Source organism: Megascapheus bottae, chromosome 22, assembly GCF_031878675.1.
Source record: "Megascapheus bottae isolate mThoBot1 chromosome 22, mThoBot2.hap1, whole genome shotgun sequence".
In the NCBI taxonomy this organism is placed as follows: Eukaryota; Metazoa; Chordata; class Mammalia; order Rodentia; family Geomyidae; genus Megascapheus; species Megascapheus bottae.
In genome coordinates, this window is record NC_143530.1 from 30,817,971 (window position 1) to 30,832,327 (window position 14,357).

The window sequence follows — 14,357 nt, forward strand, 5'->3', positions numbered from 1 at the left end:
GATTCTCAAGTTTCAACCTGAGTGCCTGAGTGGACAGAGGTGCTCCAATAGACCGTTAAGAAAATAAATCTGGAATACTTATGCCCTTCAGGCCCTAACACTGCTTTCCACTCCCCCCGCCATTTCATTTCATAAATCAAAAGCAAGCAGCAGCACCAATACCAACAGCCAAAAAAACCAAAAGAAATCAAAACCCACTTGAGGTTAAGTGCCAGTGGCTTGCATCTGCAATCTTAGCTATGCAGGAGGATGAGATCTGAGGATCTTGGTTCAAAGCCAGTCTGGGCAGGAGTGTCCCTGAGGTTCTTACCTCCAATTACTCACCAAAAAACCAGAAGCAGAGCAGAACTGTGGCTAAAGTGCTAGAATACTAACTAGCCTTTAGCTAAAAAAAAAAAAAAAAAAAAAAAAAAAACTCAGGGACTTCACCCAGGCCCTGAGTTCAAGCTCAGGACTGACAGACAAACAACAAACAACAACAAAAACCCCACTTGCAATGAACAAATATTAGACTAAGACCAGAGCTTGAATTGAAATATCCTGATCTGGTTTTCCTCTCATACTATTAAAAATAAATGCTTTTAACTCTGTAATTTTTACTTTGTGTTCTTTATGAACACTGAGATGAAACCAGATTTGGAAACTGATTTTTACCTTCTGTATATTAGCAGAATATATACATATATATATATGTATATATGGCAGAGTTTTTATAAAATAATTTTTTTTCATATATTTTTATTGTAACTAATAGAAGGGTTACATTATATTCACCAGATAGAAGGTGCATTACTTCACATATATTGATACCCTTTCTCATGTCTTGGTAAAATAAATTTTAAGTACTCACTTCAAATTCTTTTACAAAATAACGAGTTTCACCTTGAATAACTGGTCTGTGATCCAAAAGCCTTGAATGAATTTCTCCAAGATCTGTAAAGATGCAATGAAATTTAAGGTCAATATATGCTGAGAGTCATAATTTCTAGCTTGTTTTATTCTTTTCCTTTCTCCTGAAAATGAAAATCCAGTTTAGGCCACTCATGAGGAAGAAATCACATCCACTGCTAATGAATATATAATTAGTACAATTACTTTTGATGCAACGTGCAATCAAACTAAGACATATTTCTTGCCTTGATTTATAAGTAGAAAGTCTTACATGAATGTTAAGACCCCTGTAAATTTTTACTTAAGCAAGGCTAGAATATCAAATTAAAACTGTGCCGGGCACGGTGGCTCACACCTATAATCCTAGCTATTCAGGAGGCTGAGATCTGAGGATCAAGGTTCAAAGCCAGCCTGGGTACAAAATGACCTGAGAATCTTATCTCCAATTAACCTCTAGAAAATGGGAATTGGGACTTAACTCAAGGGCAGGGTGGTAGCCTTGAGCTGAAGAGCTCATGGACAGCACCCAGGCCAAGTTCAAGCCCCATGACCCACAATAAATAAATAAATAATGCCCTGAACACATTCATATGGTGGAATACTACTAATCAGACATTAAAAATGAATTCACTAGTTACACTTATCAATACAGATGAATCACAGAAACACATTATCGAACAAATAAACAAGTTTCATCATAGGCACAGGCAAAAGATTCCTGAACAAAAGTCCAGGGTCACAACAGATTGGAGACTCAATAAATGGGACTAACTAAAAATAAAAGTTTCTGCACAGATAAAAGCATAACCACTAAAGTAGAGAGAGAGCCAACGAACTGGGAAAAGATATTTACCAATAATACATCAGACAAATGCTTAATATCCAGTATTTACAGGGAATTCAAGAAACTAATCTCCCCAAAACACAACAAACCATTCACTAAATGGGCAAGGGAACTAAAGAGAGACTTATCAAAAAGAAGAGGTTAAAATGGCAGAAAAGCATATAAGAAAATGCTCATCATCCATGGTCATAAAGGAAATGCAAATAAAAACAACCCTAAGATACCACCTGATCCCAACAAGAATGACCAAGATTTTGATCTCAGACAATGACAGATGCTGGCAGGGTTGTGGAAAAAAAGGAACCCTACTACACGGCTGGTGAGAATGTAAACTAGTTCAGCCACTCTGGAAAGCAGTGTGGAGGTTTCTTAAAGAACTGAAAATAGATCTTCCCTACCATCCTACCATAACACTTTTGGGCATCTACCCTGAACATCATAATCCAAGATATGATAAGGACACCTGCTCAGCTATGTTCATCTCTGCACTATTCACAATAGCCAGGCAATGGAATCAATCCAGATGCCCTACTGCAGATGAATGGATACAGAAAATGTGGTATATATATACCACATGGAATTCTACATAGCCAACAGACAAGATAAAATAATGGCATTTGCAGGGAAGTGGATGAATCTGGAGCTAATCATGTTGAGTGAGACAAGTCAAGAACAAAGGAACAAAAGGCACTTGGTATCCTTAGTATGTGACTATTAGATACAAACAGTACAAGAGCAAGGACTCAATATTTGCATATCCAATGCTATGGATATGGTACTGGAAATATAAACACAATTACACAGACATAAAAATGTATGACTCTATAATGTTTTATTACATAGATTTTAGAACATAATTAAAATTAGGCTGAGGGTTTGTATGTCATAGATTCATATTAATCTAAGTGCCAATGATTGTATATAGAGATTCCCTTCTTGAATACTTGTTTTTTTAATTAAAGAATTTATTAACATTGATTTTTACATCATATTTCAAATGATGTAATACAAACAAGTTTCAGAAAAATAGAAAAATTAAGCTACACACTTCAAAGATTTTTTTTTCTCCCAATCTTGGGGCTTGAAGTCAGGGCCAGGGCACTATCCTTGTACTTTCTCAAGGCAAGTGCTCTACCACTTAAGCCACAGCACCACTTTCAGCTTTTTCTTTTTTTTTCTTTTTTTTTCAGATCAGGCATGGGGCTTGAACTCTGGACTTTGGTGCTGTCCCTGAGCTCTTCAGCTCAACACTACCACCCTACCCCTTGAGCCACAGCACCATTTCCGGTCTTCTTGTGGTTAACTGGAGACAAGAGTCTCAAGGTTTTTAGTGCCTGGGCTGACTTTGAACCATGATCCTCATATCTCAGCCTCCTGAGTAGCTAGGATTACAGGTGTGAGCCACCATTCTTGGCTCTATATTTTCAAATTCTTTAATAATTCACTACCAGATCATTTTTGGAAGATATAAGGCTTCTCTTTCTAAGTGAGACCTAGTGTATGCTCATGTTTATGCACTTTATCAGAGCACAGAAGCTACTTTACAAGGAATACCTTTTCACATCTCAAGGACAACAAGTCTTTGCAGTGTAACTGGCCAAATGATACAGTCTTAAGTTTCAACCTGACATTCCCCATGACTGGCTCCAGCCTCATTCTCCATGTCAGCAATTAAAAGCACTTGCTGTTTTTTTCTTTTTCTTTGCTGGTCCTGGGGCTTGAACTCGGGGCCTGAGCACTGTCCTTAGACACTTTTGCTCAAGGCTATTGCTCTGCTACTTGAGCCATAAGACTACTTCTGGCTTTTACGGTGTATGTGGTTCCAAGGAATCAAGCCCAGGGCTTCGTGCATGCTAGGCAAGCACTCTACCACTAGGCTATGCTCCCGGCCCTGCACTTGCTGTTTTTTAAACACACTATGCTGCCTGAAGTGTCCTTGCTACTACACATACTGCTGTCACTGCTGGAAACAGGAAAAAAAAAATATATATATATATATATATTGTTTTCTATACATATAATATATATGCTCATATGTGTGTGTGTGTGTGTATGTATGTATGTATGAAGGATCATGAAGGACACATTATCACAGAAATAATTTCATTATAAAAATATAACAAGTGCTGGGAATTTGGCCTAGTGGTAGAGTGCTTGCCTAGCATGCATGAAGACTGGGTTTGATTCCTCAGTACCATATACATAGAAAAACTGGAAGTGGTGCTGTGGCTCAAATGGTAGAGTGCTAGCCTTGAGGAAAGCCCAAAGACAGTGCTCAGGCCTTGAGTTCAAGCCCTGTGATCAGCAAAAGCAATAATAATAATAATAAAGTAAGCTACTAACACTAATTCATATGGAGGCCCCCCGAATATTACACATAAAATTCTGCTATCTTTCTATCTATCCGTCCGTCTGTCTGTCTGTCTGTCTGTCTGTCTGTCTGTGCTGGTCATGGGGCTGAAACTCTGGGCCTGAACACTGTCCCTGAGCTCTTTGACTCAAGGCTACCATGTGGAGCCACAACATCACTTCTGGTTTTCTGGTAGTTAATTGGAGATAAGAGTCTCATGGGGCCAGGAGTGTGGCCTAGTGATAGAATGCTTGCCTAGCAGGCACAAGGCCCTAGGTTCGATTCCTTGGTACCATATACACAGAAAAAAATGGAAATGGTGTTGTGGCTCAAGTGGTAGAGCACTAACCTTGAGAAAGCACAAGGACAGTGCCCAGCTCTAAGTTCAAGCCACACGACTGGCAAAAAAACCCAAAAAGAGTCTCATGGACTTTCATGCCCAACCTGGCTTTGGACCTGGATCCTCAGATCTCAGCCTCCTGAATAGCTAGGACTACTGGCGTGAGCCACCAGCATCAGGCTTCTGTTATTTTAATAGTAGAAGGTAAACTACAGATTTTCACAAATACCCAACTCTAGTTATGCTATATGCATTCTTTTGTTGGACATACAATGTTATTAAAATATTATCTTTTCTGCCCTATATCTAAAGTGAGAGGCCTTTAACAAAATATACAGGTAAGCACTTTAATGGGAGCTCAGTGTGATTATGGGACAGGAAGAAATAGTGAATTACAGACCTCATAATCCTATAAGAGAAAATTAGGTGTCTATAATCCTAGCTATTCAGAAGGCTGAGATCTAAGGATCCTACTTCCAAACCAGAACTGGCTGGAAGAGAAGAAGAGAAGGAAAGAGAGGGAGAGAGGGAAAGACAGGGTGAGAGAGAGGGAAAGACAGGGTGGGAGAGGGAAAGACAGGGAGAGGGAAAGAGGTGGGGAGAGGAAGAAGGAAAGAGGGGAAAGGAGAAGAGGGGAGAGAGGAGGAAGAAAATTCTTTTTGATCTTGAATGCAGAAACTTTTCAATGAAATACGTGGCTCTGCATATCACGGAAGACTACTCAGTAATTAACATTTTTCTCGATGATGCCTTGCTATAGTTTGGATGTTGAACATTGCCATCAAAGTCTTATGTGATCCCAGAGTAAAAACTACTGGGAGATGGTAAAATTTTTAGCAAGAGGGACTTAAAATCATTTGGTCTTCAGGAACACACTCTCAAATTCACATGTACAGATTCACTACACAAATAATGTTCTCCTACTTAGACTATTCAACACAGATAGTAAATCTTCTCTATAACCCATGTCATATATACACAGTTCTCATTAATTTCAGTTGCTGTATTTTACAGTGTTTTCCAAGAATGTTTAACTAATGTCAACTATTGCTCATAGAGAAATGCAGCATTGGGTCATAACATTTTTGCCAACTAGAAATGCCATTTGTGTCACACTCATTAACTAATACCTTTTGTCTTATTAGAGTTCTTCCACAGAACTCTGTTCCACTGTAACACCTAACAGATACTTAAAAATAAATTTTCAGTAGCCTCCTGATATTCAGAACCTGACTCTCCTGAGAGTTCAATGTCTTTCATACTAGCCAGCACTGAGGCCTTAACATTTGCATGACCCTGGTAACCTGACCATGCCTTCCTTAGCTTTCCACTATAAAACAATACTCTCCTTCAGTTTTCCATTTCTAAAGTAAGCTCACATCATGAATATACAAACAGCCTCTTCCCCCTCTTCCTATGACTATATCATACACTACAGACATTACAAGAGCAGTCTCTTGTTCGTACTGTCAATTTTCCTCTTCATTGTAGACTCAGAAATACTGAACTGACAACCAAAAGCACCAAGGCTCATACTGGCCCAGTATAACAGAGGTATATTCCATCACAAGGTATGTATTTGCTTTCTGTTCTTAGAATACTATACAGTATTTCAGCACCATATTGGGGCATTCTTCCTTTGGACAGACACAAAAGAATTATACATATTCATAAGATACAGTGTAAATGTTTCAATATGTACATATTATGTGAATCAGATCAGGAAGCATTTCTCTAACTTCGCACAACTATCATTTCTTTGTGCTGAGAACATGAAAAAAAGCTGTTAGGTATTTCTAAATATTCAATCAATTTTTGCCAATCACAGCTACTTTACTGTGTGAGGGATAGAACATTTGGAGTTATTCCTGTAACGTGAATGTACGTCAGTATAACTTCCTCTCTCCATTCTTAGGGACTATTTTAAACAGCAAAGTCATTGAAAATAAGCCTTTTGCCTCATGAAAAACACGTCACTAATATAGAAAGTGAAAAAGATACCATAAGATGAGAGCTGAGAAAACAGGAACCTCCTTGTTTGACTTCAGTTGGGAATGTGCAACGGGTGTCTCAAACGTCTTTGTACTGGTACCTGTGCAAATGACTGATTCGGGGATTACACAGGAATTTTAGTGAATGAGTGAATTCACAATGCCAAGTCTCCAAGCAAGGAAAGAAACCAGACATCCCATTCTCCAGGAAGCCTCACCAGATTTCAGTCTTCTATTTGTGACACACAGCCATGTGCCAGACACTCTCAAAGACCCAGGGTATAAGTATTACAATGAACTGTTTATATATTCATTGAAACATGGCAAATATTCAACAAATACTCAACAAATTTATGCTTCAAGTCTTAAGCTAAATGGTATTTTAATAATGAAAAGAATCTGAGATTTGGAGGATCACTGCTTCAGGACAGCTAGGGTTAAAAGTTTGCAAGATCTCATCTCAAGGGCTGGGTGTGGTAGTACACAAATGTCATTCCATTTCCCATGAGAAAGAAGGCTCCTGGTCCAAGCCAGCCCAAGCATAAAGCAAGACCCTACCTCAAAAGCAACCCATGGCAAAAAAAAGGCTGGAGAAGTGACGGAAGTAGTAAAACACCTGCCTAGCAAATGCAAAACCCCAAGTTCAAATTCCAGTATCTCAAAAATCAAGCAAACAAAAAACAGTAATCTCATTTAAAAAACAAAAACAACAACAACAACAAAAAACAATGGATGCCAGAGGATGGTGGCTCACAACTGTAACCCTAGCTACTCAGGAGGTTGAGATCTGAGGATCACAGGAAAGTCTATGAGACTCATCTCTAATTAAACATGAAAAAAAAAAGACAGAAATGGAACTGTGGCTCAAAGTGGCAGAACAGTAGGCATGAATACAAAAGTTCACAGACAGTACCTATGCCCTGGGTTCAAGGGCAGGACAGGCACCAAGAAAAGAAAAAAGAAGGGATGGAAAGGGGGACAAAAACATGAGAAGGGGTATCAAGATACAAGAAGTAATGCACACACTACCTGACAAATGTAGCCCCTGTGTACATTTACCTTGACAATAAAATAAAGAAACCAACAGAGCTGAGGACATAGCTCTAGAGCAGAGCACTTCCTTAGTATGTGTGAGGCTCTGGGTTTAATCCCCAGCACAGGAGGTTGGGAGAACCAAGGATACTCTAAATATATTTTCAGTTACAACATACTTTCAGATTAACTTGAAAAACTTCCCTGGAATTCTGTTTTTTCTCATCTCTCAACTTTTATTTTTACTACCCCCACCCCACTTTTATTATAACATAAGCTGTATATCTTAATTGAGTAGTTTTTGGTTTCTAAAGTGCTTTTGTAAGATATTTAAATTGCTACTGCTGAAATACACTGGCCTTTTTGTTGGCCCACAAATGAACAAAAAGCAGGAATAAGGCTTGTCACACCTGCCTCCATGTTGTATCATGTTCTTTGCTCTGATCTGGTCTCTCTGCAGATGCCTTACTGACACCATGGATTCCAGAAAAGATGGATTTATCAAGAACAACTTTGCAGGAAACCCAGGATAATGTACCCAAGGAAAGACACAGCAGAACCTACATAGGCTACCCACTAGCCAACAATGCTTAGTTGCCCTGACTGGGCAAGACTTCAATCACTTTCTAGAACCTCTCCCTAAACAAAGACTGAGATGATGACCAATCAACCCAGTTTAACTGGACATGTTTAACTGTAACTCTTGCCTCTGCTCAACCCAGTTTAACTGGACATGTTTAACTGTACCCTCTTCCCTCTGCTCCAAATATTCTCTATTTAAACCAAAATTACCTTTCTCTGCCCTTCACTGCTATGCTTTTAAAAAAAATGGGGGTATAAAGCAAATTGGCTGGCCCTGTCATGTGGAACCCGGGATTCTGGGTCTGAAGCCTAAAATTCCGGTTTCCAAAACATTGTATACTTAAACAGTTGAGGTGCTAAGTACATTTTTCTGCTGTAGTGGGGAATTTGTAGTAACCATTTAAAACACACCCCCACAGCCTTTTTTGCTGTTATTTTTCAGATATTGTTTGGCCTTTATGTAAAGGCCACCTGAGAATGACCCACCTCATCCTCTCAAATAGTTAAGATTACAGGAAGGGGACACCATGCCTCATTTAAGATGTTAAGTTTCTAATGTTTATTTTACCACAACTATAAAAACGATTTAGATTCTTCATTGCGAATGCATGTGAATAATGCTAATGTAGTTGTAATGCCCATGCAATGCTTCTGGGCTCCTAATTAGACTTAAGGGGCATGTTGAAAGGCAGTCTAAACACAGGCAGCTGGGGCTGGGGCTGCTTACAAACCAGATAAATAAAATTAAAACGAAGCAGGCACCAACCAAAAGATACCATTTCCCTAAAGAGATCTGGGAGAGTTAACAGCTTCCACACAGAAGAACGGTGAAGGTGGGCAGGTTTAGCACTTTGCTCACGCCTGTAACCCTAACTAGTCAAGAGGATCGGGGTTCTGTTAAGGAGAGCAAGGAGTGTTAAGAGGAGCAGGGACTGGCACCATCCGGAATGCCTAAGAGTTCCCTGCACCATTGTGGAAGGTCGACAATGGTACAGCCCAGCCACCTTTGCCCTTCTAGGGAGGGGCGACCTTGAACTTCTCCCCACCCCCCATGAGAAGGGATGTCCCCTTGGGTGGGGGTGGGGGTGGGCCTGCTTTGTGTGGAGACCTTCCCAATTTGTGAGCCAACTCCAACTAAGGTGATAGGTAAATTCAAACACTGGGCTGTAACCCTATTGGCTACCTGCGTGTGGCTGCAGCTGGCAATGGTCCCTCTGTGTATGTGACTATCCCATTGGCCACTTGTGTGGCCAGGTTCAACCGCATGGGTTTTGCCCTTAAAAACCCAGCGTGAGAGCCGCTCGGGGGTCACAGTGTCAGCTCCCGAGTCTGCACTGTGTCCCTGGCCGGTCAGTTCATCATCTACTTCCCCAATAAATTCACCTTTTTATATGAGACTGTCTCTGTGTGGTGGACTCTGGTGGGACATGGAATCCCCACCTGGAGGGATGTGGGATCCCCTTCTCTTGACCCCGTAACAGTTCAAATCCAGCCTAGGCAGGAAAGTTTGTGAGACTTTCATCTCCCATGAACCACCAAAAAGCCAGAAATGGAGCCGTGGCTCAAATGGCAGAGCGCTAGCGCTCAAGGACAAGACTGCAGGCATTGAACAATGCAGTTTCTCTATGGCAGGTGGATCAGCGGTGAGCTTTGGGAACTAAACCTCCCTGGGATTCTGTGCAGATCTAGGTCTTCTCTGGGCTCAAAGCTGAACCATCAGGCACGTGTAGGGAGGGAGCTTTTCTCACCCTAAACGCTAAGTCTTCCACTCCTGGCGCCACCTGTGGTGGGGGGGGGGGCGAGGGCAGATAAGGTAAATCAGGTGAGAAGCATAGCTAAGCGGCTGCCTGGGGGTGCAAACGCTCCCCAACTCCCAAGCCTGAGGTCTTTTTACATTCCAGGGCTAAGGCATTCCCTGAGTGCAGGCAGGGCTTGGGGCTGCCCGGGTGTGTGTGTGGAGGGGGGAATAGACTTGGGGAGCCGGCCTGGAAAGCTCCAGGATGCAGAGGAAGGTGGATCTGGGGGAGACTAGGCGGGGTGACCACGCCCCCTCCCGCTCCACGCTGCGCACGCGCATCGCGGCTCCGCCGGAGGCGAAGGCCGGGTCAGAGGTTGCGGCCCGGGAGGCGGGACTGTGCTGGAATTCCCGGGGGAGGAAGGCCCTGCCACTCCATACCCTTAATAATGAGATGTGCTGAGCTCGCAGTCCCCAGAGAATCTCTCTTCTTGGCGCCGCCGCCACCGCCCGTGACGGCCTCACGACCCACAGGGGCCTCGGTCGCTCCGCCACTCATCCCGACCGGCTCCGCCCACCCGCGGCCTCACTGCGCCTGCGCACTCTTCGAAGCCGGCTTTCCAGGCGCCAGGCGTTTGCGTCATCACAAGGCGTCGGAGAAGTTGCGTGTACTCAGTGCGCAGTTCCGGAAGGTGCGGTGGTGTAGCTGGCGTCTCCATGTTGGATTAGGGCAGATGCTCCGGGGAGGCGGAAGCTTGTGAGCGACAACTCCGTTTTCCACCCTAAACTAGAAGAAGGAATGTATAATAGTCTCTAAATGAAAGAATGGAAGAAGGGACAGCACTCCTGATTGTATACCCCCAACACGGTCAGGAGAGACTTTCCACATGGCAAGTTTTATCCCCAGGCCTCAAATGAGAAAGCATATAAAGTATGGGATGGGATGGATGGAGAAGGAGCTGGGAAATTCCTAGCAGAGGTGCTAGGTCCAAAGGTAAAGAAGCATATAACAGAAGAGTTATTAATGAGTTAATACAATGTAAGTTTGGTAATTCCAAACAGGCCTGACTTACAACCTCTCTAGTCTTTTGTTTTCTTATCTATTATCAATTTCAAGACAATTTTCTTTTTGCCACTTATTCTCCTTACTTCTGGGCACTCTACTCATTGAAACTTTGAGTCTTTATAAATCTGAATCTCTCATAAGCTTGTCTTCTTAGTGTTTTTGAACCTCTGAAAAACCTGAGAAGGCTCACTATAGTACATTAAGGTTGAATCGTTTCCCTACATTAATGTGGCCATTAAAAAAAAAATACAGATTCTGGGTTCTGCCTCAAAAATTTGCTAAGAAATTCTGGCCAAGTTTCAGTGGCTCATTCCTGTAATTCTACCTATGCAGGTCACTGAGATCTGAAGAATGAGGTTCAAAGCCAGCCTGGGAAGAAAATAATACTTGTAAGACAGTTAATTCGAGCCTAATACATAGTACATGGCTTACAAATATTTTTATTATAATGGCTTCCCTATCTGCTTTTAAAATGCTGTATATTATGCTCCAATATTTCTAGTACTCTTAACACCACTAAAATACCTACTTGCTTAGCACTTTTTTTTACTTGTATGAATTTCCACACATTTTCACTAGCACATATTAATTATACTTGCTTAGCACTTTAAACTTTATCACACACCACACACTATGTGTTCATTCTTTCAATCTGAGAATCCAAGATGAGTCAATTGCAGAATCTCCCTCAACCAATAAAAGGCTGATACGTGCCTGTCATCCCAGCTATGTGGGAAGCATAAATGGGAAGACTGAGCTCCAAGCTGGCCTAGGCAAAAATGTGGTAGAGCATCTGCCTGGGAAGTTCAAAGCCCTGAGTAGAAATCCCAGAACCACTAAAGTAAATAAACCATCATATGCATGTTGAGAATGATTTAAATTCACCATTAAAAGATAAGCTTAAGTGACAGAAGAAGGAGAAACAGTGGTTACTACCATGTTTAGGGACTGGAGGGAGGTCACCTTGCAGTGCAAGCTGAAGTAACAGTGGAATCTCATCTCCCCAGGCGTCTGAGAACTAGGGATTGATCCTTGCTTTGATTTCCCACCTCCAGAACTGACAAAGGTATCTGGGAAGAGGATAGCAATGGTAGCAAGAGAAATAAAAAGAAACTGCAAAATCCACTGGAATCATAACATTACAGAAATAAAACAATGATCGGATCAATATAAAACCTGCAATATCCTTGGATAAAAAGAAATTCTGATTTTCTGACAGGATTCTTGTTAGCCCTGGGCAAGCTAACTTCCATGTTGTAAGGACATTCAAACAGCCTGCAAAGAGGTAGAATAGGTGAGGAACTGAGGACTCTTGGTGAGGGGTGAGGAGCCACACCAGCAACAAAATGTCCAGGGTGACTACAACTTCAGTGGGTACCTCCATGGCAACTGCAATAAAAATCTTGAGGCTGAGTGGATCTGGTAGCTCAAATCTGATTCTAGTCACTTGGGAGGTCGAGATTGGGGAATTGCAGCTTGAGGTTTAACCAGGGCATAAAAATGTGTGCAAGAGGGCTGGGAGTTTGGCCTAGTGGTAGAGTGCGTGCCTAGTATGCACGAAGACCCAGGTTCCATTCCTCGGTACCACATACTTAGAAAAAGCCAGAAGTGGTGCTGAGGTTCAAGTGGTAGAGTTCTAGCCTTGAGAAAAATCCAAGGACAGTGCTCAGGCCTTGAGCTTAAGCCCAGGACTGGCAAAAAAAAAAAGAAAGAAAAAAGAAAAATGTGTGTGCAAGACTCCATCTCAACCAAAGGCTAGGCCTAATGGCCTGCACCTGTTATTCCAGTTACAGGAGAATCATGATAGTTTTATGCAGTGGCAAGTGCCTGCGACACAGGGAAAAGCAAGTAGGAAAATCACAGCCCACAGCTAGCCAGGGTATAACTCAAGATTGCCTTGAGTTATACCTGAGCCTGAGCCTGGATGCATGATCAAGTGGTAGAGTACCTGCCTGGAAAGTATAAGGCCCTAAGTTCAATCCCATAATTACCAAAAGAAAAGAAAAGCTGGAGACTGGTGGCTCACACCTATAATCCTAGCTACTCAGGAGGCTGAGACCTGAGGAACCTGTTCAAAGTCAGCTGGGGTAGGAAAGTCCATAAGACTTTTATCTCCAATTAATCATCAAAAATCTCTGAAGTGGAACTGGGGAGGACAGGAAGAAGGGAGAGGGAGAGAGAGCCAGAACCACATAGCTAAGTTGCTTGCAAATTCCCTACAAAATAGAAATATGAAGCAACATGTAATTAGTTGATATACATCAATCATCAATAAGGAGGAAATTATTGCTTAGCAACTTAATTCTGATGATAAGAATATTTGCAAAGACTATGGAGTGAAGGACATGAAGAAACAAAAGGTGAAGAGAAACTTGTTTGGCACATTATCTATTTGGAGAGTTTCTGTTTAGAAAAGAGCCTGAGGAAATTCCTATGTTTTTAGGCCAGGATTCCATGGGGCCATAAACTTGATATTACCCTCCCTGGTCCCCAAATTAATAGAACAACAAAGAAAGGAATGATCTTCTTTGTTACTGAATACATCACAAGTAGTGATTAAAATGGGATGTCTTGTTGCTTGGATGCCAGGGTCTCATGCCTTATGAGCCTGGTTACTCAGGAGGATCTGAGGATCATAGTTCAAAGCCACCCTGGACAGGAAAGTCCATGAGAATCTTATCTCCAATAAAGTAAAGCTCCCCCTTTCCCATCCAGAATTGGTGCTGTGGCTCAAATGGTAGAGGTGTTAGCCTTGAGCAATTGAAACTCAGTGTGTAGGTCCTGAGTTCAAACCCTAGGGCCAACACAAAAAACAGGATGTTTTTCCAGTAAATGACTGTAGCCACTTTTTTGGGGGGGCTCGGTCATGGAACTTTAACTCTGGGTCTGAGCATTCCAGCTCGAGGCTACCGCCCTACCCCTTGAGGCACAGTGCCACTTCCAGTTTTCTGGTGGTTAATTGGAGATAAGAGTCTCACGGACTTTTCAGTGCCCATACTTTCATATATGTTAAAAAATGGATACAGCTGGGTGTGGTGGCTCATGCCTGTAATCCTAGCTACTCAGGATGCTGAAATCTGAGAATCATGGTTCAAGTCAGCCAGGCAGGAAAGTTCATGAGATTCTTTTTTGTTGTTGTCTTCATTGGTCATGGGGCTTGAATTCTGGGCTGGGGTGCTATCCCTGAGCTCTTCAGCTCAAAGCTAGCGCTCCACCACTTGAGCCAGGGCTCTACTCTACCTTTGGTTTGCTGGTAGTTAATTGGGATAAGAGTCTCACAGGCTCTTCTGCTGGAACTTAAATTTGAGGAGGGGCAAAAATTTTTTAAATGCAAAAGAAAAATGCTAAAGGGAAGGGAAAGGATTGGATAGTGACTTGTAGTACAGTGCTCCACAGTCTTCTATGTTTTAATGTTTTGGCAATTTACATAGTAGATGAGCTGCGTGGACATCAGCCTGGTATGAAGTGCTGAGACTTAGTATCAGAATGCTGGGTGACAGCATTTGTATAGTTCTATACTGAATCC

At 42.0% G+C, this 14,357-nt stretch overlaps 1 protein-coding gene across 1 annotated transcript in view; it reads right to left on the minus strand.

The window, feature by feature from the left end:
* Window positions 1–10,360, minus strand: part of Bloc1s5 (biogenesis of lysosomal organelles complex 1 subunit 5) — a 39,863-nt gene extending 29,503 nt beyond the window's left edge. The window contains exons 1-2 of the mRNA XM_090356450.1: window positions 10,207–10,360; window positions 851–933 (exon numbers count right to left, since the gene is read on the minus strand). Of these exons, the coding sequence (XP_090212576.1) occupies window positions 851–933; window positions 10,207–10,324 (201 nt within the window). The 5' untranslated portion in view covers window positions 10,325–10,360. The remainder of the gene's footprint in view (window positions 1–850; window positions 934–10,206) is intronic.
* Window positions 10,361–14,357: the final 3,997 nt, after the last annotated feature.